Source organism: Drosophila pseudoobscura, chromosome X (genome assembly GCF_009870125.1).
Source record: "Drosophila pseudoobscura strain MV-25-SWS-2005 chromosome X, UCI_Dpse_MV25, whole genome shotgun sequence".
Lineage (NCBI taxonomy): Eukaryota > Metazoa > Arthropoda > Insecta > Diptera > Drosophilidae > Drosophila > Drosophila pseudoobscura.
The window spans coordinates 58044623-58071787 of NC_046683.1; the positions used below are offsets into that span (position 1 = coordinate 58044623).

General features: G+C 45.5%; 2 protein-coding genes across 4 annotated transcripts in view; both read left to right on the forward strand.

Annotated features, from left to right (window-relative positions):
• The window catches only part of LOC4811920 (uncharacterized), a 29559-nt gene extending 20556 nt beyond the window's left edge, over positions 1 to 9003 (forward strand). The window contains exons 3-7 of the mRNA XM_001352487.4: positions 5763 to 5881; positions 5948 to 6085; positions 6151 to 6766; positions 6838 to 7835; positions 7900 to 9003. Of these exons, the coding sequence (XP_001352523.4) occupies positions 5763 to 5881; positions 5948 to 6085; positions 6151 to 6766; positions 6838 to 7835; positions 7900 to 8187 (2159 nt within the window). The 3' untranslated portion in view covers positions 8188 to 9003. The remainder of the gene's footprint in view (positions 1 to 5762; positions 5882 to 5947; positions 6086 to 6150; positions 6767 to 6837; positions 7836 to 7899) is intronic.
• Positions 9004 to 12301: 3298 nt separating this feature from the next.
• On the forward strand, positions 12302 to 26242 carry Clk (circadian locomoter output cycles kaput protein Clock). 3 transcript variants are annotated; one of them, XM_033382842.1, is made up of 8 exons: positions 12302 to 13773; positions 19053 to 19381; positions 22112 to 22272; positions 22346 to 22527; positions 22595 to 22811; positions 22879 to 23232; positions 23960 to 24591; positions 24650 to 26242. In XM_033382842.1, exons 2-8 carry the CDS (start codon positions 19344 to 19346, stop codon positions 26195 to 26197), a joined length of 3132 nt encoding a protein of 1043 aa, XP_033238733.1. In that variant the 5' UTR covers positions 12302 to 13773; positions 19053 to 19343; the 3' UTR covers positions 26198 to 26242. The 3 variants fall into 3 exon arrangements, with proteins under 3 accessions (XP_033238733.1, XP_033238732.1, XP_001352524.3); XM_033382841.1 differs by lacking the exon at positions 12302 to 13773 and having other exon boundaries at positions 18834 to 19381; XM_001352488.4 differs by lacking the exon at positions 12302 to 13773 and having other exon boundaries at positions 18834 to 19381; positions 22124 to 22272.
• Positions 26243 to 27165: the final 923 nt, after the last annotated feature.

Sequence of the window (27165 nt, forward strand, 5' to 3'; positions counted from 1 at the left end):
TAAAGTTTCATCATAAAATATTGCATATAAAAATGCATTTAGCTGTTCTTTTCCGAGAAATTCTCTCGCGCAAATTTAGCGTCAAATCGCAAAAGCAGTAAAAACAAAGCGACTGAAAATGCGAAGGGGTGGGGGGGTGGTAGGGGGTTGTGCAGCATTCACTTCCTGAAAGTGAATAATGAATTTTATATTATTTTCATGCATTTCACATTTCCGTCAACAAGACTTTCGAGCGGCTAAGCGGCTAAGCGGCCAAGAGCCAGGCATTTAGCAGGGAATTTGGCAAAGGCAGCAATCATTTGCCATCAAGGAAATATAAGGCTGAATGAAATCTCTGAAATATATTCAAAATTAACGGGGGGAATAAAGAGCATGTCTCTAGAGCAATTAATTTAGTCGTTTGTCTGACTAAATTTATAGAAATTTCATCAAATTATTTCAATTCAAGGGGAAAATTGGGGAAGCAGGAAGCCCCAAGGCAGGACTCGGGAAGAGATATTTAGGAGGATGGACAGCTATAGTCGTAAACCCAAGACTCTGCGCAATTAGCTTCATCTGCATAATGGTCATATTTTACGAGAGCCGAGCGGAGTCTTCCAACTGTGTCCTCCAGCTATCCATGGGATGTGGATGATAGACACAGGCACAGACATCAGCAGAAATGGTCGATGGGGGGCAGTGGGGGGGCTGGTGCTCTGCTGCGCTGGAGCTCTGGAGCTCTGCTGCTCTTTGGGGTGTCGCATAAAGTTTTTGCCATCTTTTTGTGTGCTGCTGTTCCGTTTTATAGCCGCTCGTTTCGCGTTTCACTTGACGCAGTTTTATGGGCATTCATTTGGTATTTAGGTCAGTTTTTTGCAGCCCCCCCGCCCCGGCCTCTCTCCCTCTTTCTGTCTTTTACATAATTCTCGTGTGTGTGTGTGTGTGCGTGCGTGTGTGTCTGTCCCTCAATCAAAGCCTGGACCATGCGGCGTATACGCAATGTGTTTATTTTTAGCAAATTGTTTAACGACTTTAAGGCACAATTGAATTGCGACTGAAAAAAGCAGTGGCTAGGGGGGATAATGGGGTTTGTGTGGTGGGGGGGGGGGGGGGGGGAGGGACTCACATTCTTTATTCATTAATTTGTTACATTCACAATTTGAAAAATAAATAGAAAATGATTCACGTATCAAAAAACACCTTGAGATTGAAATGCTTTTGTAATGCCTTTCGCCGATGCCGTTGCTGTTGCCTTTGCGGAAATCAAACTGAAAATTCTAACATTTCTTTTGATTTCTGATTTTCTGTTTTCCGTTTTCATTATGCAATTGCCATTACCCCCCACCCCCTCTAACGCCTGACGCCTGACGCCTGATGCTGTGATTATTCGCCAAGAAAATTCAGATCTGTTCTCTCTTTAATATTCATATCATTCGGTTATTTTTTGTGGGGGATTTTTGCAAGCCAAACGATTTTTAATGTACGTGACGAAATCTGATTTTGAATGCACACACGCCAGTGCCAGTGGCACTTGCAAAGATATAGATACAGATACATAGACGTGGATACACATAGATATATAATTGTATCTGAAGCCAAATGCAATTTATCAACAGTTGGGCTTAAATTGTCTGCAGCGTTACGGAAACTCGCGGGCCCCGCGTGGAAGATGCCTGCCTTTTCGGATCACGGGGCATAGAGGGGGTGGCGGGGGGGGCACGGTGTGGCAGTGGCAGTGGCAGGGGTTACGTAGAGCGTAAAATTCTCTAATAAGTGCAAATTGGTAGCAACAACAAAAACAAACCACAAAACGACAGCCAGCCATCAGCGTTTGGTTTTGCATTTTAATTGAATTTTGTTGTTTTTTGTGTGTTTGTTTTTACACGAGTGCAAGTAGTAGAAGTATCTGATGGATACACAGGCACACACACACACACCACACTGACATATCGAACGGGAAGTGGAGAACGTGGCCGCCTCGCCGCCTTAGGCCATGATATAATAAGCACATAAATATAATTAGTATGCATATTATACATATACATATATATATGTACACGGCGGATAGATGGATAGATACATAGATACGACTCTCGATTGGAATGGAGATTGTGGTGTAATATTACGAGTATTATTGTGTAACAGCCTCCTAAGGCTAGGGATTAGATTGGAATTCAGATTAGAATTCAATTAAATTGCAATCAGCATCTCTGAGATACGGATATATCACAGCAGATAAGAAGTATTTGGAATACAGAGGGAGAGCCATCGAAAGATCTCCACAAATTCTAGTAATTATTCACCAAAAAAAAACCTATGAAACTTCTCCAACCTCCAATCTTTCAGATATCCCATATTATATGGCAAATTTGTGAAATCCAAATGCATTCTTCAACTTTATAGATAGAACTACATCGAACCCCCAACAAGCGGTTGGAACCCCACGCATAACAACAACATTCCCCCCCAAACCACAACCTCCCACCCCATTCCATCTTTGCCGTTATGTTTGGCACCTTATCCATTCACAATCCACTAACGACAACACGAGGGGGGGCTTGGGGTGAGGAGGGCCAGCACGGGCTTATCTGTCAAACAAACCCCCATAGCCGTAATCTTTTTGGTATATTTTTGGAACTAAAAACAACAACAAAACAGAAGAAGAAGAAATTGAAATTGACAGACATTTTACATAATCAACAACATGATGTTTGGTCGTAATCAAATGTTGCGACAAATATGGGGAAAAATGCAAATTAATATACTCGCATCTCCACAGAGGGACGGGGCATGGAGCAGGGGGCACGGGGGCCGTCTGCGATGAGCATTTGCCCTGCGGGGGGCCAGCCAGCGGGCCGTCGAGTATTTGTCGATGTAATCGTTTTTGCAACAATTTGTATAACAATTGCAACACCCAGCAACAACAACAGCAACAACAACAACAACAATTACACGATATCATATCTGCTCTATAGGGCCCCCCCAATATTATATCGACAACGACTGCGCTGCCGTCAGCGTCGCTGCCAGCTGCCGCTGCCGTTGCTGCTGCTGGTGTTGCGCCTTTTTATGTTGCGTAATGTTAGGCTACATAATCGCGTTTTTTCTCGCGTTGTTAACAGCAGCTGCGCGCCCAAAGAATCTCTTAACGGTTAACAGGGAAAGAGCACAGAAGCAGCGAAAGAGCGAACGGACAGACATCAGCAGAGAAAGAGAGAGATATCAACAAAAGAGAGAGCTACGCCAAAGAGAGTCAACTGTTGGCAAAGAGAAAGAGCACATACTTAACAGCCCCTTAACAGCCGCCAGCTCCTGTTAAACTCTCTTTGGCGCTGTGCTGCTGTTACGGTCTCGCTTCATGGCGCTGTCCACAAGTGGCCTACGTGACGTAGTGGGAACGCCGCCGTAAAGAGCGGCAGAGCGATTGCATGTGGCCAGGTGCTGACCTAGGAACAGACCCCCCGCTCCGCCCCCTCCACCTCCACCACACTGCTTTACAAGCAGCAATGACTTTACGTTCTATGTGGTTGTTGGTTTTTGTTGTTGCGCACCTTCTTGATTTCACTTTCGTTTAGCATTTATCGATGGTCGACGACGGCGAGCGAGCATTATGTAGCACTTTTCTTTTGGGGTTTCTCACTTTCTCACTTGCTTGTGTGTTCTTTGATGAGTCACCGTAACCAAATGAGAGGATGAGCTCGGGCGATCGCCCGCATGTCGTGAGTCATGCGGGAAGAAGTGGAAGAAGCGGGGAAAGCATGGATCTGCACTTCTAGCCGGAGCTGTTTAATGGCAGACTGGAGCTGGAACGTGACTTTACTCGCTTTTATCGCTCCCCGCCATACGTTTTGCACAAGCGCAAGCGATCTCTTGCTGATTCCATGAAAGATAAGCTCTCGAAACGTGCTGCAGCCAGTGCCATGCCTACTCTCCATCCACTTCATTCAATCTGTCCATATCCCCATCTGAGATCACTTTTCACTTGCATCCATTTGCTTATCACAAAACTCGATATTATCACACGCGCGCGGTCAATGACGGACTGATTTCGTCATCGCTGATAAGCTCGGAGATAAGAGCAAAAAGCTTGCACTGACTCTGGCTGCATCCCTCTTACGTTCAGGGGCTATTACGTAATTTTAGGGCTACTCTATACGGAACGTAGATTTATTTATAATGTTCTTCTATTTCTATTTACTTTTGGAGTTTTATGGTTAATTGTTCGCTCTCTTTTGAGTTATGTTTAAAAACGTGAGAAAAACTTACCGTAAAATTCTTCCAGTTGATATGTGCTTTGAAATGCTGAAATAAATAGCAAAAATACCAAAAATTAACAAGAAATAAATGCACTTTTCAAAGCCTTCTTAAATGTCAGTTACAAATTCAAGCAAAGGTTTTTTTGAGCTGCCTCTTCAAAAGCTGCTCTTAATAAGACTTAAGAGCTTGCGCTCTTTTCTCGCACACACTCACTCGAAAGCCCATACACACTCTCTTCTTTCGCGAACCAAGCTTTAGCCCAATGAATTTTGAGTACGATTTCGCAAGTATTTTTAAGAGAGACAAACAAATTTGCTTTGAGAGATTCCAAACCAGGGCTCGACTGGCTGCTTGCGCTCATTCATACCAGGGCTGACTGACCGATCGGATACACAATATGCGCGCGAAATTCAAACTCATATTCAAATTTGTATTCTCCGACATCCGTAATCAGACAGCCACCGGTTTTCATTAACTTTTTGAAAAAAGGAGACAGATTCTATTCATTAATTATGCTATTTATTCATTGCTCAGTTCAGTTCATTAAATATAATCCTAAAAGTGGATGGAAATGAAATTGTTATGCTTACAAAAAAACCAAAACATTCAGTACTTATGTTATCGTTTATCGATTGAAAGATTTTCTCCGCTTCAAGCTTGAAACTCAACTGAAACTCAAGAGCTGGCTAGCAGAGCTTAAGCTATGAATGCGAAGGAATGCCGTGGAGCTTTGCCTTTGAAGAATATCGTGTATCTTTCAATCGATGCAGTGAGAGAAACGCGGAGTTAATCGATGAATGGCAAGAGCATTGGCAGTTTCCAGCAGAACATTATTACCAGGTTTTGTTTGTTCTTCTTTTAAAAACTTAGTGGTTAATTAATTTTGTCTCCTACAGGAGGTCGGGTTGTTGTATTTTGCATAGGGTTTGTTCGTCCTTCGATGACGCATTTCTTACTCTGCTTCTCTGTCCCAGGGCTAAGGTTGCAAAATAAGGGGCCAGAGGCCTCGAAATGCCTTTCGCTTTTCCCTTCATTTCCTGCTGATCGCTGAAGCAAGAGAATGGGAATGAATGGGAAGCTTTCTGTAAGGTGGCGCCTCTGTTAACGATCGCTGCTGCTTCTGCTGCTGCTGCTGCTGCTGCTGTCAGCGGCCGACACTTGTGACGGGCACATGTAAGCGGCGGAATGTGCGACAAACGACAGACGACGGACGACGGACGACGGACGACAGCTAATTGTTGATTTGGCGCGCGTGTTAAACATTTTTCCCCCGATCTTCGTACATCTGCATATATGTACATATATGTATGTAGGTGTGTGTGTGTGCATATATTGGCAGCCAAAAATCACTTTGGCAAGAGATCTGCTCCATGGCGTGTGATCTCAAGATGCAGCATTTTGACAGAAGGCGACACTAATTGTGCGATTTCGTAATTTTTACATCTCCATCTGTCAAATCTGTCCATCTTTTCAATTAGCTTCTCTGCTTTAACGATCTTCTCCACGTTCTGTTTGTTGTCTTGCAGCCCCCACGAACTTCAAGAGCCTCTGTCTGCGAGCGGAAGTGCTCCTCAAGCTGAATCACTATCAGAGTTCGCTGGCGGACATTGAGAATGCCCTGAGGACGCGCTGCACTTCGCCCAAGGTGAGTGGAAAGCCCTTCGAGACATATATGTGGCTGCTATAATGAGGTATTATCGCTTTCCCGTAGGCGCACTACTTGCGGGCCTTGGCTCTGAGTGGTCTGGGTCGACTGGAGGATGCCTTGTACAATGGCTTCTTGGCCATTTGTCTCGACAAGAATACAAATCTCAGCAATTCGGAAATATTTCAACATGATCTCGCCAAGGTAATGAGAGATGCATAAAAGTTCCAAGAGATACCCAGATACCAACTAACTTGAATTTCCTTCAGATACTGCAACGTCTCCTGGCCCAAATGCCCAAGAATCGAGTGTCGATCGGTCAGGCGGCGCCTCCGGTGGTCCGCAGCTATGCCACCAGCAGACCCGCCTATCCCCTGCTGTGGGAGCAGGTGCGTCGCCGCAGGAAACAACTGCTCCACCATCACCATCTGCACCACCACCACCATCACGTGCATCTGGACGATGTGGAGGACGAGTTCGGGCACTACGACAACTACATTATGGCTGGGGACGAGATGGAGGAGGAGGAGGAGGTCGAGGATCCCTCCCTGATGGAGGGCAGGGATCCCAGTGCCATGCATCTGAATGGGGACTTCCTCTTCCCCAGTGCCCTGGACTTTATGGACCATCAGCGGCACGTGTACGAGCAGAAGCAGTTCGATCTGCAGCCGCGTCGACACGGAAACAGGAAACACTGCAAGCGGAAATGGTCAGCGGCCATGGATTCCCTCGTCGGGGGAGGAGGAAGAGGAGGGATGGCCGATCAGGAGGATCGTGTGGATCATGTGGATCATGCGGCAGCGGAGACTGAAGAGAGTCGCCGATGTAGTCGACTGTTTGCCAGCGTCCTGGAGCGCACGCAGCAGGAGCTGCAGCGACTGAAAAGTGAGTAAAAATAAGAGAGAGAGAGAATTCTGGAGAGCCCTAACTAACCTAACTCCATTTGTTCATTGCAGAAGTCGAAGGATCGCTGCAGGCGCAGGCGGTCACTGCAGTGGCCGATCGACTCCTGATCGATGCCAGCGACTTTGACTGCGTCCTGTGCGGCCACACGCTGTGGAGGCCGGTGGTGACGCCCTGCGGCCACACCTACTGTCTGGTATGCTTGGATCGTTGCATGGATTACAAAACCTCGTGTCCATTGTGCTTGTCGCCACTTGTGGAATTCAATGTCAATGCCAGTGCCAGTGCCAGTTCCAGTGCCAGTTCCAATGCCAGTTCCAATGCCAGTTCCAGTTCCAGTTCCAGTCAAAGTCAAACTCAAACTCAAACACACAGCAATCTGTATCAGGGCTCATCCTCGCCAGTACCCTTTGCGCTGGCCAAGCGGCCAGTGACAAAATTCCTAGAAGCCGCAATGAAACGATTCATTCCAGACCACTACGAGGCCCGCTTCCGGCAGGAGATCGACGAGGAGCCCTCGGTGCCGGTGTTCATCTGCACCGCGGCCTTCCCGGCGGTGCCCTGTCCCCTGTTCGTCTGCGAGCCCCGCTACCGCCTGATGGTGCGGCGCGCCGTCGAGTCCGGCGACAAGACATTCGGCATTGTCCAGCCGAACAGCAGCAAGTCCCGCTACTATGACGTGGGCACCATCCTGGACATCCGCGACTGCGTCCAGCTGAGCGACGGCCGCTCGATCCTCAGCACGATCGGGTGCAAGCGCTTCAAGATCCTCGCGCGCAACGAGAAGGACGGCTATGAGACGGCCAAGGTGGAGTACATCTGCGACGAGCCCATAGCCGAGGAGCAGGTTAAGACGCTGGCCAGCATGCTGAGCCTCGTCCTGGCCAAGGCCATCGGCTGGTTCGAGAGCCTCAGCACCGAGCAGAAGCACGAGATCCTCCAGAGCTATGGCCAGATGCCAGCCCTCGAGGTGAATTGGGAGATGATCAGCGATGGCCCCGCCTGGGCCTGGTGGATCATTGCCCTCCTGCCGCTCTCCCAGCAGCTCAAGGTGGGTTCGCAGCCCTTTTCTCCAGCCTTTCCATCTCTAATTCCCTGTGTTTCTCCTCTTATAGGTGGACATTCTGGCCACAACCTCGCTGGAGAAGCGCCTGAGAGCCATCGAAAAAACACTCGATTTGCTGCACGATCTCAGCCATCCGCAGCAGGAGCCGCACCACCACCACCACCACCATCACCACCAGCAGGCGCCGCAGTCGCCCCACCAGCAGCCGCACGACCTGAGTGGACTGGATCTGGACTGCGAGGAGCAGGACACGGCCTCTGCGGCGGCGGATGAATGCTGCCTCTATGCGGAGGCCGCCGGCACTGAACCTCACACAGACGAAGAGCTGCTCCTCTAGGGGAGGAGGTCGAAAACAAGAGATATATAAGCTTAAGCTTAAGCATAAGATATACTATACATACTATACACTATATAGACGAGTATGTAGCTATAGGAAAGATTAAGAGGTAGACGCGGGAACCGAGAACCGAGAAAATTGTAAATTGTGTGTCTAAAGCCATTTCGTCGTTACATGTTAATCCTAGGGGCCAAAACCGAAAGCGAGACAACTTTAGAAGAACCAAAATTATCACTAGATCAGCAAACATAATCGATAGATGTATATGTATATGATGTGTACACAAGTCTGTATAGAAACCCCCCCTGAAACCCCTGAAACGACCCCCAAGAACAACCCAGTGAAACAATCAAAAGTTTGCTTTTGGCTTAAGCCCATAGCCCCTGCCCCAGCCCCAGCCCCTACCCCCCCACAGGTCCTACTACTCTTCGAACAACAACAACAAACCACATTCCACAAGTCTTTCAGATACGTTTGCCATACCAAAAAACAAAAAAGATACAAGTCGAAAATCAATTGTGCATTGTATAATCTTCAACAAACAAAAACAAACTCATGGTTTCTACAAACAAACAAACAAAATACACAAATTTTAACTAAATATTTGTAGTGAAAGTAAATACCAACAATTCAAAGGCCAACAAACATACACTGAACAAAACAAAAGCGGGACGACAAGAAACAACCAACAAACATTGGGGAAACTTGAAACTTCAAAAGGAATCGTCAACTTCTTTTCATTTACTCTTTTTGTATAAAGCGGCTGGAACTCTAAGACAATCTGCAATATTTTTTTGATATACCTAAAAAAAAAAATAAGAAAACAACAAAAAAAAACGAAACTAAAATCTAAAAACTATATACAACAAAAATAAAATACGAAACTAGAGACTAGTTGAAAAACCCAAAAGAAACGAAACGAATGGATTGTAAAGATTAAAAAACTATTTTCGTTGCCACAAGAAAATGAATTCAATTTCCCTGTAAAGCCCCACACACACACACACACACACACACTCTCTCTCTCTCTCTCTCTCTCAGTCTGTATGACTATTTCTCTCTCTCTCTTGATTATGCTCTAATGATACCTACACACACACACAGACACACACACACACACACCTATATATACGCTATATATATTCTATATGCTAACTGCTTCATTCTGTATTTGTATCTACGGCCCGCATTCCTATCGAAGAAACGACTTTGATAACACTACGCTACGACTTTCTTTCGTTCTACTTTCACCCTCGCCCACGCCCACAACCACACCCCTTTCGGTTACTCCTTTCGATTATTCTGTAACAGAAACCCCCCCTTCTCTCTCTCTCTCTCTATAAAGCAAATCAATTTTAAAAACAACAATTTGCTTTATCCCCCCTGTATATATTCGATTATCCGTAATGCAACATCCCTAAAGTATCCCTAAATTATATATATGTATATGTATATGTATGTTTGGTATGTATTTCCTCTACTTTAGCGATAGGACACGAATTTAATTTTCAGCTCAACACAAAAACAAAACAACAAACAACAACAAACGAAAACGAAAAATACCAACTTTTGTCAACTAAATATTTATGTAATTTTGTACAACAAATAATAATAATATTTACGAGTATATACCACATCCAAATTAAAGATCATTTTGTATTTAAGTTTAGAAACTAAACGAATGAATGGGATACCATACCGTACCCCCTAGCCCCCACACAAACAAACCCCAAGCCCCAAGCCCCGATCCCCTCCACAATATGGCAACATTTTTTGTGTCTAAAATATTCGAAATTTTTGTAAAAATTGCTTAAGATTAAATCTGCAACACTTTTTTCTCCATGTTTTTTTTTTTTTTGTTCTAAATATATATTTTTTACTGGTACTTCCTAATTTAATAATGATGTAAAATAAAAGTGGACAACAAATTCATAAAATGTCAAAAATACAAGAACCAAACTTTTATTTTGTGCGAAACATTCAGGGGAGAGATGGACTCTGAGTAGGGAACGGGGATGGTTGGGGAGAGGGTACGAAACTCCCGGCGCACCCCCTGAACCGTGGTGAGCAAACCATGGCAGATTAAGGGCAGTTCCATCCGGAGACTTGGATAAAATGAGGACAAGATCCCTGGTTTGGTTTCGGAAAGCTCCGAAATGTCCGTGAGGAAAGGGGCCGCGGGATGCTGTGAAATTTGGGAGCAAATACAAGTGCAACTCTCTTTTTGCAAGAATGCAGGTACGAGTTGGTCAGTTACGTATAGCTTATAGTCTTGAGTCCTCAGACCGGAGACCTTATTTCCGAGGATCCTGAGGACTACATCGACTCCACCCTTGGCTGGGAGGAGGTGGTGGAGGTTCATCCGTGGAGTATCAGTGACATTGCTGACGTTCATCTACACCATTGTTTGATAGGGATCGCTTTCGGGGGACTCCAGCTCCTCCCCGACTTCGATAGGCCTGAGATGCCTGAAAATGTCAGATGTAAGGGCGGAATCCATTGTGATTTGATGATGACATATCAGAGAACAAATTCGCTTTAAAGTCTGAAAGTTTTCCTTGAGAGCAACGCCTTTTTGAAGGAGGAGTTGAATGCTCTATATCCTGATGGACTGGATACTTAAAGCAAAGACAAGAAAAGCAACACTCATTCTTTCATGGCTTACAAAGTGCTTGCGAAAATCTAGGTCAAATGGAAAAACTGAACTTCAGATATCACGTAAACACCTATCGATCGTGCTGCACACCTCTCGATATTTGCATAGGCCTACATATATATCCTGTCCATTGCATAGGAGCTCGATAAATACAATTCGATTCAAATGGAAACACGGGAAAACTTGTAGATTCGCTGCAGAGTTACGTAAGCATCTGATAAATATCCAATTTCTAGTGCATGCGGTTCTCCAGAGTATCAGTACGAGTACGAGTACGAGTCCGAGTATTAGGCAATGGAATTGCACAGCAATTGGATATGCTGCTGGCCCTGTGATGCTCTGATGATAGCGGGAGATTCTGCTTTCCTTGGGGAAACTGCTGGGTCGTACACCCATGTATGTATGTACGAGTATGTCAGTTACCCAGTTGTCTGGAACTCAAATCTTTATACTTATGAAATATTCATAGGCTGAATTTGCGTACGCAGGAAATGTGCACACGCTAGACGCACGCGGATACCCTTTACAGAATATCATCTGGAATGTAAGTAGATTATCCATCCAAGTTGTATTATTCCAAAATTGTAGGCTTCCTGCCATGAGAACTATTTCACAGAAGTATCTTTAAGGCCACACAACTGTTTGCTCAGCAAATTAAAGATATTTGAACACAAAGTTAGTCCCTAAAGGGGTTCCGATTTCGCATAAAAGTGGACCTATGCCAAGAACCCAAACCAATGGGCCAGACCTTGAACTTAAATCAATAGCAAACAAAACTGCTTTTCTATGCTTGAAGAACGTCCCCCCATATAATCTCTAAAGGCATACCAGAAGCGCACACCGGGAATCTATGAGGAACAGCAGACAACAAACAAACCAAACAAAAAAAAAGAAGAAGCTTAAAAGAAAACTAAATATTACACTAGAGAGAACATGGAACAACCCCCTCTGTATGCGCTAATAGTTATCCCAGAGAGAGAGAGAGAGAGCGACGAGAGAGAGACGATGCCACGATACATGTAAAAAAAACTCAACTCAATCCGGACTCGCGATCGGCAAATGTGAAGTGCATTGCCGTCGTTGAGTGGGTTCTGGGGGAGAGACTGGGACTGGGACTGGGACTGTGACTGAGACGAGACTCCACTCCACTGAGACTCTACCCCGAGTAGCTCAGAGTGGAATGCACTATTAAATAATAGCACGGCAGGGGCGCTCGCCAATCAGTCAGTCGGTCATTCAGGTAGCGCTCGGAATATATCGCGTATACGCCCCGGCCGGCAAAGTCGCTCAGGTTTCTCAGGTCTCTCCCGCTCTCTCTCTCTCGCACACTGTCAAACTGAGTGTGTGTGTGTGTGAGAACGTTTCTTGGGGCCTGGGAGCCTCTCGCATTTCGTTGCATTTCGCAGTTTTCGTTTATCCACTGGTAGTTTTTCTGCCTGCCTGCCTGCCTGTGCCTGCCCCGTTTTTGTTTGTGTATTTTTTCCCTGGGTCTGGGTCTGGGTTCTGTGTTCTGTGTTCTGGGTTCTGGCTCTATGGAGCTTAGAAACTGCAGTTCCCGTACCGCCGTACCGCCGTTCAGTTCGATTCCAACACGCGCAGCGACAACGAGCGGATCTCTTTCTCTCTCCCTCTCACTCACTCACTCACTCACTTACGCTGAACTACCGCCTGAATACGGTTTCCGATTCGCCCGGTTCGGTTCGGTTCGGTTTATATTAATTTTTGAAGCGTGCGGCGCATGCTTTACCCAGTTATTTAATTCTTTCTTTTTTTTTTTTGGTATATTACAAGTATTTATGCGATTTAGCTGCGTCTGACGTACATATGCTTCCACTTCCACACTGTCGTTGTCGTCGTCGTCGTCGTCGTCGCCGTCACCGTGTATTGTCTCTGGATCTGTGGATCTCTGGGTTTTTGTTCTGGCTTTCTGGATTTGCTTCTGTCTCTCTCTGTCTGTAACCTGATCGCAAATTACACGCTTTCGACGTGGTCGCTTCTCGTGCTGCAGCTCGGTTTTTGGTTTATTTTTTGTTTTTTTTTTTTTTTTGGTTCTGTTTCTGTGCAAATTTTCGGTTATCATCCCCCCACTTTGCGCTTCTCAGGAATCTTAAGTTTTTTTTTTTTTTTTTGCTGATAATGCCCAAAAAAACTGTTCGACAATGAATGAAAACGTCTGCAAGAAGGTGGAGAAACATCCGAGAAACGGGAAAAAGTTCAAATATTATGTAATTTTTAAAGTGATTTGCAAAGTGCTGTAATAATGGCTGTAAATAAATATGAAATAATTCGTCAACGAATTAGGTGTAATGTGAAGAAGTGATCGACAGTGATCGATGTTGAGAAAACGAATGAATATAAAAAAACGCATGAAAATACGCAGAAAAAAAATGAATACAAATAATTAAATTTTCCAAAAAAATACCAAGGAAACCCCAAAAAGGACTCCCGTCGACCGTCGATCGTCCAGTCGTCAAGCAAAAAGCCATTAAAGTCGATACCAAAAATTATGGCACTACGGCCCATAAAAAGGGTAAAACACGGGGCAGCCCAAAGAGCAGCTTAACCAAACAATAAACCCATTAATTAACTAAGCTACTAATTACCAAAAAAAAAAAAAACAAAGTGTTACACCAAACAAATCAGCTGCCATCAGGCGCCAGAAACTGCTAGAAAATTGGGTAGAGTGTGCGCCATAAAATTAAAGTGAAGTGAAACAAAAACCAACAAGAAAATGCAAAGGCAGCAGGCAGCAGGCAGCAAGCCCCAAGAAAATCTATTAGAGAAGTGCCCTGGCCAAAAGAAGAGATAAGGCCGGCCCGCACCGAGGCCGCATACTGACTGAGAGAGAGAGAGAGAGAGAGAGAACTGTTGTAAACGAAAGTGCATTCAACCAAAAGTTAACACCCAAATTATCTGGCAGTCGTGTGCAGGTGAAGGGAAACAGATCTGGGTTCGGATCTGCCAGGCTCTGGCTATGGCGCACAATGTTATTACTATAGATACAGATATACATATGTATCTATGTATCTATGTATGTAGTATATAAACATTGATACGATCCACACGAGTGTATGCAGCTTTGTAGTGGCGTTTTTTTCATTGTCAAAGTAGTGCCTCTTTTTATTCCCGCCATTCGTCGTGTCGTGTGCCAGGGTACATGGGCTTGGGGGAAAGGGCTGAAGAACCGTACATCTGTTGTTGATCAAACATTTGGGGAACATCTTAGGCTTGGAACCACGTGATTTTCTGGAAAAGCGTTCCACCAGGAAACGGAAGGACTTCGATTGGGCCTCCCTTTTTTGCGCATTTTTCGTTCATGAAATGTCAATTCCAGGTACCCACGTAGTCGCAACAATCGATGCGTTTTTAATTTGTTATTTTTTTATTTTTTTTTTACTTGTTGGCTGACAAGTCTCGGACGCTCGCGTCGCGGGTTGCGTCTTTTAAACGTCATCGTCAGCGTTTGACTGAGGTCTGAGGAGCACTAGCTCCGTGTGTGTGTGTGTGTGTGTGTGCATTAGTGTGTGTGAGTGGCACGGTTGTGTGAGTGCGCGTGTGCATTTCGTGCAGCTGTATGCGATCATGCGGCAGTCACACAGCAGTTTCCCGCTCTCTTTCTCTCTCTATCTCTCTCTGTAGCTCGGCGAAAAAGCGTTATTTCAATTGACAACTCAAAAACTATAAACAAAAGGGAAACGTTTCAGTTGATTCAACTTCGACACCAGGGCCTTGCATACAGCACAAGACGGGACTTAACTAATTCCTAAATAACATTCCAGTCATTCCGAAAAGGTGCTCGGTATTATTTGCGGTTTGGCGGGGCGTATACTTGATTTTCGCCTGTACAAAATACACTTTTTGTAATTATGATGCGATAAGCAATTGAAAAATATCATCGCAAATGTTTTGTTGTGATTTTTATACACAGAGAAAATGAAGGAATGTCGCGGAGAGAGGAGAATTTTGTTGAGTTTCTATGTAAAGATGCATTTCTATGCATTGTTTGGGATTGACATTCATTCAATGTTTCCAAAGATGATCGTATGCCAAGATTTGTTAGGTTTTAGAAGGGTTTTAGACTACTCTGTTCTGTTAATGATGTTCTCTTGAGAATTCCCCGACATAGACAGAATCGATAAGCAATGATGAGTCGGTGGAGGAATTGATGATCTGTCGATGAAGTGTTCAGTGCATCTGTTGATTTATTAATTGATGGAAAACCCTCAAACGTCAAGCCCCAAAATCGGTTTCAGTAAGTCCCTAGCTATCGAGAATCAATTACAGTTCTCGGAAAAACATAAACTGCTTGAGAACCGGTTAAATGGAAAGGCCTTTAACCCTATCAACTGAAAAATCAGTACACAAATAAACTATATACTTAAAAAGCGACTTATAGATAGACAGAGATAGAGAGTGAGAGCGAGGGAGACGGATAGGGGGATAGGAGTATAGGGAGAGCCTGTCTAGCAAAATAAATCAATGAACGGCAATTGGCAAGAGATAAAAATAACGAAAATAGTGAACAATTTAATTAAGTCAAGTTTAAAGCAACAGACAGCTTAAAACGAAAGAGACAGGAACAGAAGCTGGACAGAGACGAAAAATATTACAAGTCAGAGCTTTGCGAAAAAGGCGGAACGTAGAGGAAAGAAAGCGAAATAGAAATAGTGGATGATGGCTGCAAAAAAGAATGGGAAAAAACAGCAACAGCAAAAACAACAACAACAAACGGCTCATATGAGTATTGGGTATTATCACACACACGCACACACAGAGACAGAGGCAGAGGCAGCAGCAGCACGAGCAGAGACACAGATACACAGATACATGGACACTATGCTGTAATCGTCGCAATGCAATTAGCATTGGAAGCAAAAGCTCAAGTTCACTGACAAAGAAATCAAACACTCACACAGAACGAGAGTCAGGGACAGAGAGGGAAACACACAGAGAGCGAGAGTAGGAGAGTGAGAGAGAGGGAGAGGGAGAGCTAGTGATAGACAGATAGAGAGGGACACACGCATGCACACATGCACATTCCGGGTATGCGATAATTTTTGTAACCGAGCGAAGCTTTACAAATGCAATCAAATGACGTTAGTTCCCCCTTCAGACCCACAGAGCGAGATAGCGACAGCGAGAGAGAGAGAGAGAGAGAGAGTGTCGGCGGGAGAGCAGGCACGCTCCACAGATAGATAGATAGAGCGTGCAAGTGGGACAGCGGAAGGGAGAGAGAGAGAGTGAGCTTACTCGTGAGTAGGTCAGTCAACGATCTTCGGGCCGGACCGGGCCTGGCCGGGTTGAGTAAACTTGCCTTGCCATTGCTCTGCACTCTGCAGTCGTAGTCGCACTTAGAGCTCCCCCCGCCAACCGGCCAACCGACCAACCAACCAACCGACCAACCGACTTTCTGAGCTTTTTATTTGTTTGCATTTTTCTACCCCACTCATTGGCTTCCGCATTGCAAATAAATATATAGTACATACGTACATACAATTAAATAACAGCCAGAATGCTGTCAATGCCAAATGTTTAATCTGTCAGCAATGAGCGGGCTTTCTGCAGTCGATGATAGATAGTTCATTGAATTGTTTTGTAATTCGAGTTTATCTCGTTTGGGGAGTGAGCGATACCCGGATCGCTTAAGAGATGTATGATCAGATATCTATTTCTTTAGACGCTGTGAACATCGGACATTCGATCAGCATTCGGTTTCTGCCATTTTTCTAACTGCTTGCCCTGAAATTCTGAAAGCTGGCTGCCCTGTAACTCTAAAACCTCGCATTTGTAGAAATGTGAAAGAGGTGGCTGCGAGACTGCTAACTACTTGCTATGGAACTCTCAAAGCTGGCTGCCCTGAAACTCTTAAATCTCTCTTTTGTAGAAATATGAAAGAGGTGGCTGTGAGACTGCTAACTGCTTGCAATGGAACTCTGAAAACTGGCTGCCCTGAAACTCTAAAACCTCGCTTTTGTAGAAATATGAAAGCGGTGGTGGTGAGGCTGCTAACTGCTTGCTATGGAACTCTGAAAACTGGCTGCTATAAGCACTTACAGCTGGTTTCTGGGGGCAACTAGTTTATTCCTAAGCCGTCAGCTATTATGTAAATACCATTCGCTAGGCAATAAAATATTGAAAGTATTTGCCATTTCATCCATCCCTTACCCACACATTAAACCACTCTACTGACAGTTTATTAAGGAATCTAGCAGATTGCCATCCATGTATATTTGTGCACTATAAGGATTTCTATAAATGCAGCCTGGGACTTTGTTGGAAGACAAGATAAAAACATGCCGAGTATTTTACTTATACTTGTTTGTAAGAAGATCTGCTCTCCTCCAAATGAATATATATTTGACCCAATAACTGCCACTAATGGTTCTATAATCGAACGCGACGGAGTTGGCAGTAGTCCACATTCCTCAGCTTAAAGGCAACCCCTTCAATCATCATAATACCCGACACTCTATCGCTGTGTCTCTACCTTTTCGCTCTAAAGCCAAACCAAAACCAAACGAACCGCACTAATTGCAATACGAGCCATTAAACGAGTCATTGGCAATTATATGCTGTCGGGCTGGGCTCTGGCAACAGTTTGAGCCACCAGCGGGGTCCGAGGCCAAAGCCAAAGCCAGAGCCACAGCCAGAGCCAACAGCTACTTACGGTTAACCAGCAAAACACTTGGCCAACAGAGAGACGGGGGGCAGGGCAGGGCAAGGCCGGGCAGGGCAGGGTACTTGGCTTTGATGTGTGGCGAGTATTTAAAATGTTTGTGTGTCCCTTTGGTGTGGACATATGGGAAATTATGAGCTGCGTTTGGGGTCTAACCGGATTAATTACAGCTCCTGCATGCCGACAAAGAAGCGAATATCTCTCGCTTCCGCTCCCGCTCCCGCACCCGCTCTCGCTCTATGTTTCTGTATTTGCGTTTGCGTGTGTGTTTCTGTGTGATTTTAAGCTGCTTTGCAATTTTAATTAAAGGCTGATTTTATCCTGGATTTATCAACTTTAAATTGGTCCAACTTCGACGTCATTGGCTCGTGTTGTTTGTCGACATCGAAGAAGGTTTCCCTGATATCCCGTGCCATTGGAAAACAAAGTGCATTTCAGAGGCTTGCAAGAACCTTTGACATTTTGATGGAAACGAACGAAAGTTTTCAAGTTTCTGTTGAGCAAGAAATTGCTTTCCTTTCCTTTACTTTCCACGGAAGCCCTGCAGCTGCAAGCCTGGCAATTAAAACGGAATAATTGTGGAATAACTGTGTGCAAGGAAATCATTTTATGCAGGGCAACAGAAAAATCCACCTCCGTAAAGTGTATGTGTAAAGACTATGGAAAAAATGCAAAATGAATATGCAAAAAAATGTGTGCAATATGTAAGCGAATGTGTGGCTGATATATAAATAGGGCTCGGTGGGGGTGTGGGTGTGAGTACGGGTGCGAGTGCGATTGCGGGGGCACACGAGGCACAGCCGCGTCATGAGGCAATGTCTATATACAGCCAGGCAATTGGCCAGCTGCTGCTGGTGCTGCCACACATCGACAACAGCCATGCAACCACTCCGGCAGTTCGCCACTCAACCCCTCCATCACTTCTGGCTAGTTCCTGCCCCACCCCGCACCACCGCACCGCACCACACCACACCACACCCCACCCCATTGGCGACTGGTTGTTATGGCATTCGCTGAACGCATTTTGTAACATGACAAAATAGCGTAGCATACATTTCAGGGGTTGCAACTGTGCAACACGCTGCCCAGCTCTGCCCTACCATGCCAAACCATGGCAGGCCCGTGCAACGATTGGGGCACGCCTGGCTGGCAGATTGGCCGCCTGCCTCGGCTCGTGTCGGGTACGGGGCGCCTGCGCAGGCGCGGCTTATTGTGTCTGTGGCATCTTATGTAATTCTGCCTGCCACAGAGCAGCGGCAGCAGCAGCAGTGGCCGCAGTGGCAGCAGTGGCCGCAGTAGCAGCCGCAGCAGAAGGATGATGCTGCTGCTGCTGCCACCGAGTGAAACGAGACCCAAAGTGAAAACCAAAGCCGAAACAGAAACTCAACTGCACTTGTTGCTGTCGGTCCGCGTCGTGGAGCAACATTTACTCGAAAATCGGAAAGAGCGACGGCAACGACTCGGTGGAGAAACTTCCAAGGCGCTACAAAGCGAAGGATATATAATGGATATTTTTTTTTTGAATCCTTTCAGTTGATCAAAATGTGGCACACTGAGCAAGTGGAAATCAATTGTTGTGCGAACATAACCTGAGCCAAAACTTAGACCCAGACTCCAGCGAATAAACATAATCAGAATAATAAAAAACTATGTGAACCAGAAACTAATTGTCGCATTTGTGTGCAAGTCTTCAATAGAAGTTCGGTTCGGTTTTCCCTCCCCCCTCCACCGAATCCCCTTCGCCTCCTCGTTCTGTTCTATTGCCCGCTTCTGGTCGTATTTAAAGATTCGTTCGGTTCAAGGATTATCCAGTAAATACGAAAAATGGACGACGAGAGCGATGACAAGGATGATACGAAAAGGTAAAAACCCCTACACATTACTCACTCTCACCTACGCACCTACGCTTAGACACACCCACCCACCCATTCGAATTCCTACGGATATGGAGTACGGGTAGGCTATATGTATATGTATAAATAGATACTCGTGCAATCTGCAAGTGACAGATGACGAACAAGAGAACACGCCACAACTCAGAACAGAACAGTACAGTATGCCCGGGGAAGAAGTGAAATTTATTTATTTCTTGACAATTTTCTTTGAAATTTAGTCACCAAATAAAAGAATAATTGTCTCTAAAGACCATGGCTGTCGTCCGCTTTCATTTCTGGTCATCCTCCCCACGGATCCCCCCAATCATAGCAAAACAGCAGTTGAGGGCCCACTGGGTAATAAGTGTAAGAATAATTTGTAACTCAAGTAGCCAATGCGCCTTCGTACGCTTCTGTGGTAACCCGAGTGCCGATTCAATTTGTGCAGACAATAATTACTTTTTCTGTTGGCTATTTACTCGATTGAATAATAACCAAAATATGTGCCGAATCCAGGACACATATCTGATTGCAGTTCTTGTAAATATAACAAATTAACAATGGAATATCCACAGAGCGGGGGATCAATAAAAGATGATAGATACAAATAGCTAAAGGCAAGGCTTCCCAAGGACTCATGGGACAACTATGAGTATATTAAAGTGCGGCTTAATTCAAATTTGATACATAAAAGACTAATGACAAGTAAAGGCTTCTTTGGTCTAGAAAGAACTACCGCCCAACCGACCGATTGGCGCTGTCAACCGAACCGAACCGAACCGAAAGACAGATGTGAGACTTATATTCTTAAAGAACTAAGCATGCATTCGAAATACAAACAAATAGTGATACTAATTACGAGCATGATATGTAGTATAGTAAAAGTAAGTAAGTATAAGTGATATAAGTAAGTAGTATAAGTAATTTAATAAGAGTATTAATTTAATAATACCTTAAAAACAATTATAAACCGAGCATAATACCCTTAAACGGTTCATGCAAGGAACAATTTTATCTACAAAACGGAAGGGACAACGATGTATATTTTCGGCTGGATCTAAAACGAATCGTGAAGATAGGGGTATCTACGTCACCAGCATCCTTGATCCCCGGTTAACGCCACGCAGAGCAAAAAGTAAAGTCCGATGCTCAAAAAGAGTGTTCTATTTGTGGTGACAGTGGATGTGTATAACGCCCAGAAGGAAGCGTTTCCGACCCCAAGATATAGAGCTATAGACCTCATTTCGATAGAGCCATGTCCGTCTTCATGAGCGCCTAGATCTCAGAGACTATAAGAGCTAGGGCTATCAAAATTTGCCACACTTCTACAAGTGTATTTCAAAATTTCGTCCCGCCCCCACAAAGAACAAATTCAAGATACGAGAAAACTAAAAAACGCAGCATCATAGAGAACAACCGTATCTAGCAAATTGCAGAATCTGGGCCAGATCGGATCATTAATATAGCCAAAAGGAACACATGAAATTGTAGTGGCTACGCAACGCCTTCCCAACGCTTACTCACGCCCTCTCTTTCACACACTCTTCGTCATGCAGTGTTCGCCCCCTGGCGGAGGGAAGCCGTACTGACTGAGTATCGTTCCTGCTACCATGGTATAAATAGGTTCAGAAAACTTTAAATTAGAGTCTAATATGACACTAAAGTAATTCTCTCAAGACAACCACCGCATATAGTGTAATAAGGAGCCAACTGGGGGCTGGACTCAGAGTGTAAGATCATCCGTCTTTAATGAAGAGAGTGTAAAATTTAAATGGCCTAGATGGCTGCGCTGTGGTACTCCAGAAGAGAAGACTCTTTGAGACCTAGCTCGAAGATAGCTAGAAATCAATTTCAGGAGATTGGGCGGAAGCCCTAAATGGTCAAGACATCACTTTAAAGCTTTACTTTAATCTAATTCTAAAGTTTAGCCTACACCGACTATAATAAATTTGTTCTTCTTACCCAACGTATTCCAAACCCTGTGTGAAAAGTGTATATAAGTGTGCCAATTATTACAATTTATCAGACATTTAACCTGGGGACTCCAGACTACCACCGTACAATATACACAATATACACATAAATGTCCAAACTCAGCTTAAGAACTCCTCAAATCAAATAGACTTCCAGCTGTGTTCCAGCTTCAATTGACTCCAAAAGTAAACTCAATCTGTATGCCGGGGGGGATATTAACCGCCATGGCATACGAGTACCAACTGTCCAAACAAAGTGCCCGATTAACTGACAATTACAGAACATTTACCCAGAAAGAAGCCACATGATGACAGACAGGCTATGGCTGAGGCTGAGGCTGAGGCTGAACTCCACACATTAATATTAGCCAGTTTTCGACATGCAAATGTCAATGCCAGAGTGAAAAAAGTTAACTCTAGCGCAACAAATGGAAAGTGACAAAAGGTGCCCCGACCCCTGACCCTTTTTTCCCTTGAATACACGTATTCGTATGCATGAGGGGTGATAGCATATGGGCATATATGTCTAATCAACGCCAGACAATGCCTCAATGGGACAGGCACACGTGGGGCACACAGCGGCCGACTCACCTGAGGGTTGCAAGCCTCACCCCTTGCGGGGATTATTATTAGGAAACACAAGATTATATACTCGTACATTCTAAATGGAGGAGGAGGAGGATGATGATGATGATGAAATGAGTACCCGCAAATGTTTATCATGGTTTTTTTGTGTAACTCGCAGTTTCCTTTGCAGAAAGTCACGGAATCTGAGCGAGAAAAAGCGACGGGATCAGTTCAACTCTTTGGTGTGCGATCTGAGCACCCTGATATCCACCTCCGGTCGGAAGATGGACAAGTCGACGGTCCTCAAGTCAACCATATCATTCCTGAGGAATCATAATGGTAGTTCAACTGATTTCAACCAGCATATTGTATTGCCTATTGTATGATGTCGAATGTAACTCCTTTCAAACAGAGGCCGCGGACCGATCCAAGGTTTTTGAGATACAACAAGACTGGAAGCCCACGTTTCTGAGCAACGACGAGTTCACGCACCTGATGCTGGAGTCCCTCGATGGTTTCATGATAGTCTTTAGCAGCTTGGGTGCTATATTCTATGCCTCGGAAAGTATTACCTCACAGCTGGGCTATTTGCCGGTATGTCTTTTGCCCGTATGACTATTATTAGCAAATGGGAGAAACTTACCGATTTGAATCTTTCCAGCAAGACCTGTACAGAATGAACATCTACGATCTGGCCTATGAAATGGACCACGAGGCCCTCATGAACGTCTTCGTCAATCCGCCGCCTGTGATCGAGCCCCGGCAGACGGAAATCAGTGCCAGCAACGAGATATCCTTCTACAGCCATATAAGGCGCGGCGGGGTCGAGAAGGCGGATACCAACTCCTACGAACTGGTTAAATTTGTGGGTTACTTTCGTAGGTAGACGTGCAGCTGCAAAGGTCTGCATCTACTAATTCCACTTACCCCTCCATGTAACAAAAGGTAACGATCCCAACACCTCGGCGGGCTCCCGTTCCGCAAGTCCGAGCGGCAGCCAGTCTGCGCCCGTCCTGCCGCGCATCTTCCGTGAGAACACCAGCGTGGAGGTTGACAGAAAGCTGGTATTTGTGGGCACGGGCCGCGTCCAGAACCCGCAGCTGATACGCGAGATGAGCATAATCGACCCAACCAGCAACGAGTTTACTTCGAAGCACAGCATGGAGTGGAAGTTCCTGTTTCTCGATCACCGCGCGCCCCCAATCATTGGCTACATGCCGTTCGAGGTGCTGGGCACCTCCGGATACGATTACTATCACGTCGACGACTTGGACAACATTGTGGCGTGCCACGAAGAGTGTAAGTTGCACATGTTTTTCACTTTTTCACTTTTTTACTTTTTTGCGCGTGCACCTGCTTCTTCCTTGCATTTTGTGCGCCAAAAATCGATCAGCTTCTTCGAACATGCACCTCTGTCAAGTTGGCAGCCCTGGACTCGGCCGATGAATCGCAATCCTCACTTAAAACACACTTTAACCATGAAAACTGCTACTGCAGCTTCACTAAAAATCATCTGAGCATAGAAAACTATGCTCCTATTCAGTGCGTCTAACAGGAGCGGAAAAATCGTCCAAATAAGATTTCGGTTTCAAACTTTTGGTCTTCCGCGCCAATCAGTTTCTGCCAGCAAATAAAAGCGATCTGGCTACGCCAAAATTCAATGGCGGCTGCGACTGGCAGGCTCTTGAACTGTCTCTTGTGATTGGAAAGGTTGCTAATAATGGTTTCTCATTATGGCAAGGGTCTCTATCTTGCTCTTCAGAGCGAAAAACGGGCCAGGGCATAACTTGTTAACAAATTGCAAAGCTTGAACGCTTATATTCCCACAACCAGCTGTCTTTTGTTTTGACTGCGATCGAAGCGATCTGGCAGCACCCAACTGTAACCACGTGTTGAATGCGGCTTAATAAAAACAAAAGAATTTAAAACAACGTTAAAAGGATATAAACTTCTAATTGGGCATCTTTTTCTACATTCGAAGTTGATGATTCAAAACTTATACTAAATTCTTTACCCTCCTCTCCAGTGCGACAAACGGGCGAGGGAAAATCCTGCTATTACCGCTTCCTTACCAAGGGCCAGCAATGGATATGGCTGCAAACGGACTACTTTGTAAGCTATCATCAATTCAACACGAAGCCGGACTACGTTGTGTGCACCCACAATGTTGTCAGCTATGCGGAGGTCATCAAGCACACTCAGAAGGAGCGCCAGCAGGCGAGCAGCAAGGACTGCAAGGCCCAGACCTCGATGGCCAGCAGCAGCAAGCCGGCGACGGCTACGACAACGCTGAGAGACTTGGAGCTGGCCAATGAGAATCTGGAGAGTAATCTGCTGGACAATAGCCTATCGAAATTGACCAATGAAACGGCTGCCACCTCACCCGCAGTGGAGTCGTCACCCATGTGGTCAGCGACGGTGACGGTAGCGGCAGCGGCAGCATCGGGCTCCTGCCAAGCAAATCCTTTAAAAATAGCCAGGCCCGCCTCGAGCTATAGCAACATTAGCTCTACGGGTATCTCGCCAAAAGCCAAACGGAAATGTTACTTCTACAATAACAGAGGCAATGACTCGGATTCCACTTCAATGTCTACGGAATCAGGCACCAGCAGACAGTCGGGAGCCAGCAGGCACTCCGTGTTGACGCATGCGAGTTCGGTGAGTAGAGCGTGAAGTAAACTTTGATTTCCTTTTACACTGGCCATTGTATCCTTAGCAAAGTCAACGACAGCGGTCACAGCATCGTGATCACAGTCAAAGTCATAATAATAACCATCACCAGCAGCAGCAGCAACAGCACCAACAGCAGCAGGCGCAACAACAGCAGCAGCAGCAGCAGCAACAACATCTGCAACACCTCCAGCAACAGCAGCAGCAGATCCAACAGCAGCTGCAACAGAACGTGGGGCCGCCCAAGCTGGTGCCCATGCTGCCTATCGGACCCGCACAGATCATGGCAGGCAACGCGTTTCCGCAGTCCCCCTATCCTCTGGCCAGCCCCCAGCTGGTGGCGCCTACTTTTCTGGAACCGCAGCAGTTCCTGGCAGCCATACCCATGCAGCCAGTGATAGGGCCGTTCCCGGTGCCGCCAGTCCCTGTCCTCTCGCCGCTGGCTGTGCCGAGTCAAGGGCAAGGGCAGCAGGAACTACTGCCCGGAAGTGTGGTGATGACGCCGACGCAAAGTCAGCTGCAGGATCAGCTGCAGCGCAAACACGACGAGCTGCAGAAGCTGATAATGCAGCAACAGGACGAGCTGCGGATTGTGTCGGAGCAGCTGCTCCTAGCCCGCTATACGTACTTCCAGCCCGTGGTGCAGATGGGACTCTCACCGGGCACCATGGCACCGGGCAACATGACACCGGCCAGCATGACACCGGGAGCTGCGATGCCCAATGCGGCGGGTGGCAACGTTCAGCAGCGCGCATTCAACTTCTCAAGCACGAATGCTGTGCAGCCGCATTTCAATCAGTATGGATTCGCGCTGAACTCGGAGCAGATGCAGAACCAGCAGGACCAACAGATGATGATGCAACAGCAGCAGAACCTTCACAGTCAGCAGCAGCATAATCTCCATCAGCAGCATCAGAATCAGAATCAAATGCAGCAGCAGCAACATCTTTTGGAGCAGCAGCAATTGCAGCTGCAACAGCAGCAGCAGAACGAAATGTTGTCGCGCGAGGACATTGAGGACATTGATGCCTTTCTCAATCTGTCGCCGCTGCAATCGCTCGAGCCTCCAGCTGCACTAAACCCTAGCCACAACAACAACCATTCCAGCTTTAACAATGGCAACGGCAACAGCAGTCAGAACATCATCGGCCACAACAACAACAACAGCAACAGCAACAACAACAACAACAACAGCAACTCGACTGCCCCACAGAATCACAACGAAGACTCCTTGTTGTCGTATATGCAGATGGCCACAAGCCCTTCGGTCAACTTCCACATGGGCATCAGTGACGATTCCGAGACGCAGAGTGAAGACAAAATGAGGATGGGCAGCAGCAGTAGCCATCTGCAGCTGCAGCAGCAACATCTCCTGCAGCAACAGCAACAGCAGCAGCAACAGCAGCAACAACAACAACACCAGCAGCAGCTACCAGAGTCGAGCAGTTTTTACCATTCGAATCCATTCGTCGCCCACCTACAGAATCAGAATCAATTGCCAAACGACCTGGAAATATTGCCCTTTCAAATGTCGCAAGAGCAATCACAGAATCTATTCGATGCATCAAACACAGCCCCTGGCGGAAGTCAATAACACATGTGGAACCCTAGTTCGTAAGCTCCTATAAGTTCCCCCCCCCCCCCCCCCCCCCCCCCCCCCCCCATCCCCTATACGAGTATCTTGTGCATCTGTGTATTAACTAGCTGTCTCTCTATTGAACTTTCTCGTGGAACTCCTTTTGGGACTAGTTGTAGATCTCAACAGACTAGGCATTGTTCTAGAGATGGATTTGGACTACATTGTGTGTGTGTGTTTGTATGTATGTATGCACGAATAGTAACGTTCTCAAAATATGTATCCATAAGTAAATTTTTTTGCTAGCAAGTAGGAAGAAGTGCCCATCGTTTCCATAAGCCACCATTATCCAGTAAGTGCCATTGTGGCGCAAACAGGGATCTCTGATATTTAATCGAACCTTAAACCCTAAAACGTACACCTAAATTATTGTAGATAACGATTTAAGCATTGCTAATCCAATTTTATATCATTTCCAAGACTGGGCTTCCCTACTGAAGTCAATTTATTGTTTAAGATGCGATATAGATAATAGATAGATATCTAAAAACTCAGGTTGAGACTGCAACTGACATTTATTCTGCTGTGAGCATATTCCGATAAGTTCTCCTCATGCCAGAGCTTTTCCAACAATTGAAATATACCTATGTACATATAGAAAATGTTGAACAACATATTAGATACAATTCTGTTGGAAAAGCTTGTCCGAATATGTTTCGATCTTCAGCTTTGAACTTCCACACGCAGCCAAACCTTGTAACTTATCTTAAACTCAACTACAACTACCTTAATAACTCTAGTTAATTAGTTAACTCTGTGTTTAAGCTCTGTACATACCTATAGGACAAGTCGGAGGAACTTGCTTAAGCCTGTATATACGACGATGATAATCGATGGTGATCTAGAACTAATTTGTATATAACTAGATGTTTCTATGTTCCCCACGAGAGCAGTGTGAAAAAGCTAATCAAATCAAACGACAGCAT

Excerpts from the sequence above, each read along its gene's own strand:
- Clk (XM_033382842.1), top strand. The coding sequence starts at position 19,344 with ATGGACGACGAGAGCGATGACAAGGATGATACGAAAAG. Across the intron at positions 22,273-22,345 it reads ATTCCTGAGGAATCATAATG|AGGCCGCGGACCGATCCAAG; the intron begins GTAGTTCAACTG and ends CCTTTCAAACAG. Across the intron at positions 23,233-23,959 it reads TGTGGCGTGCCACGAAGAGT|TGCGACAAACGGGCGAGGGA; the intron begins GTAAGTTGCACA and ends CCTCCTCTCCAG.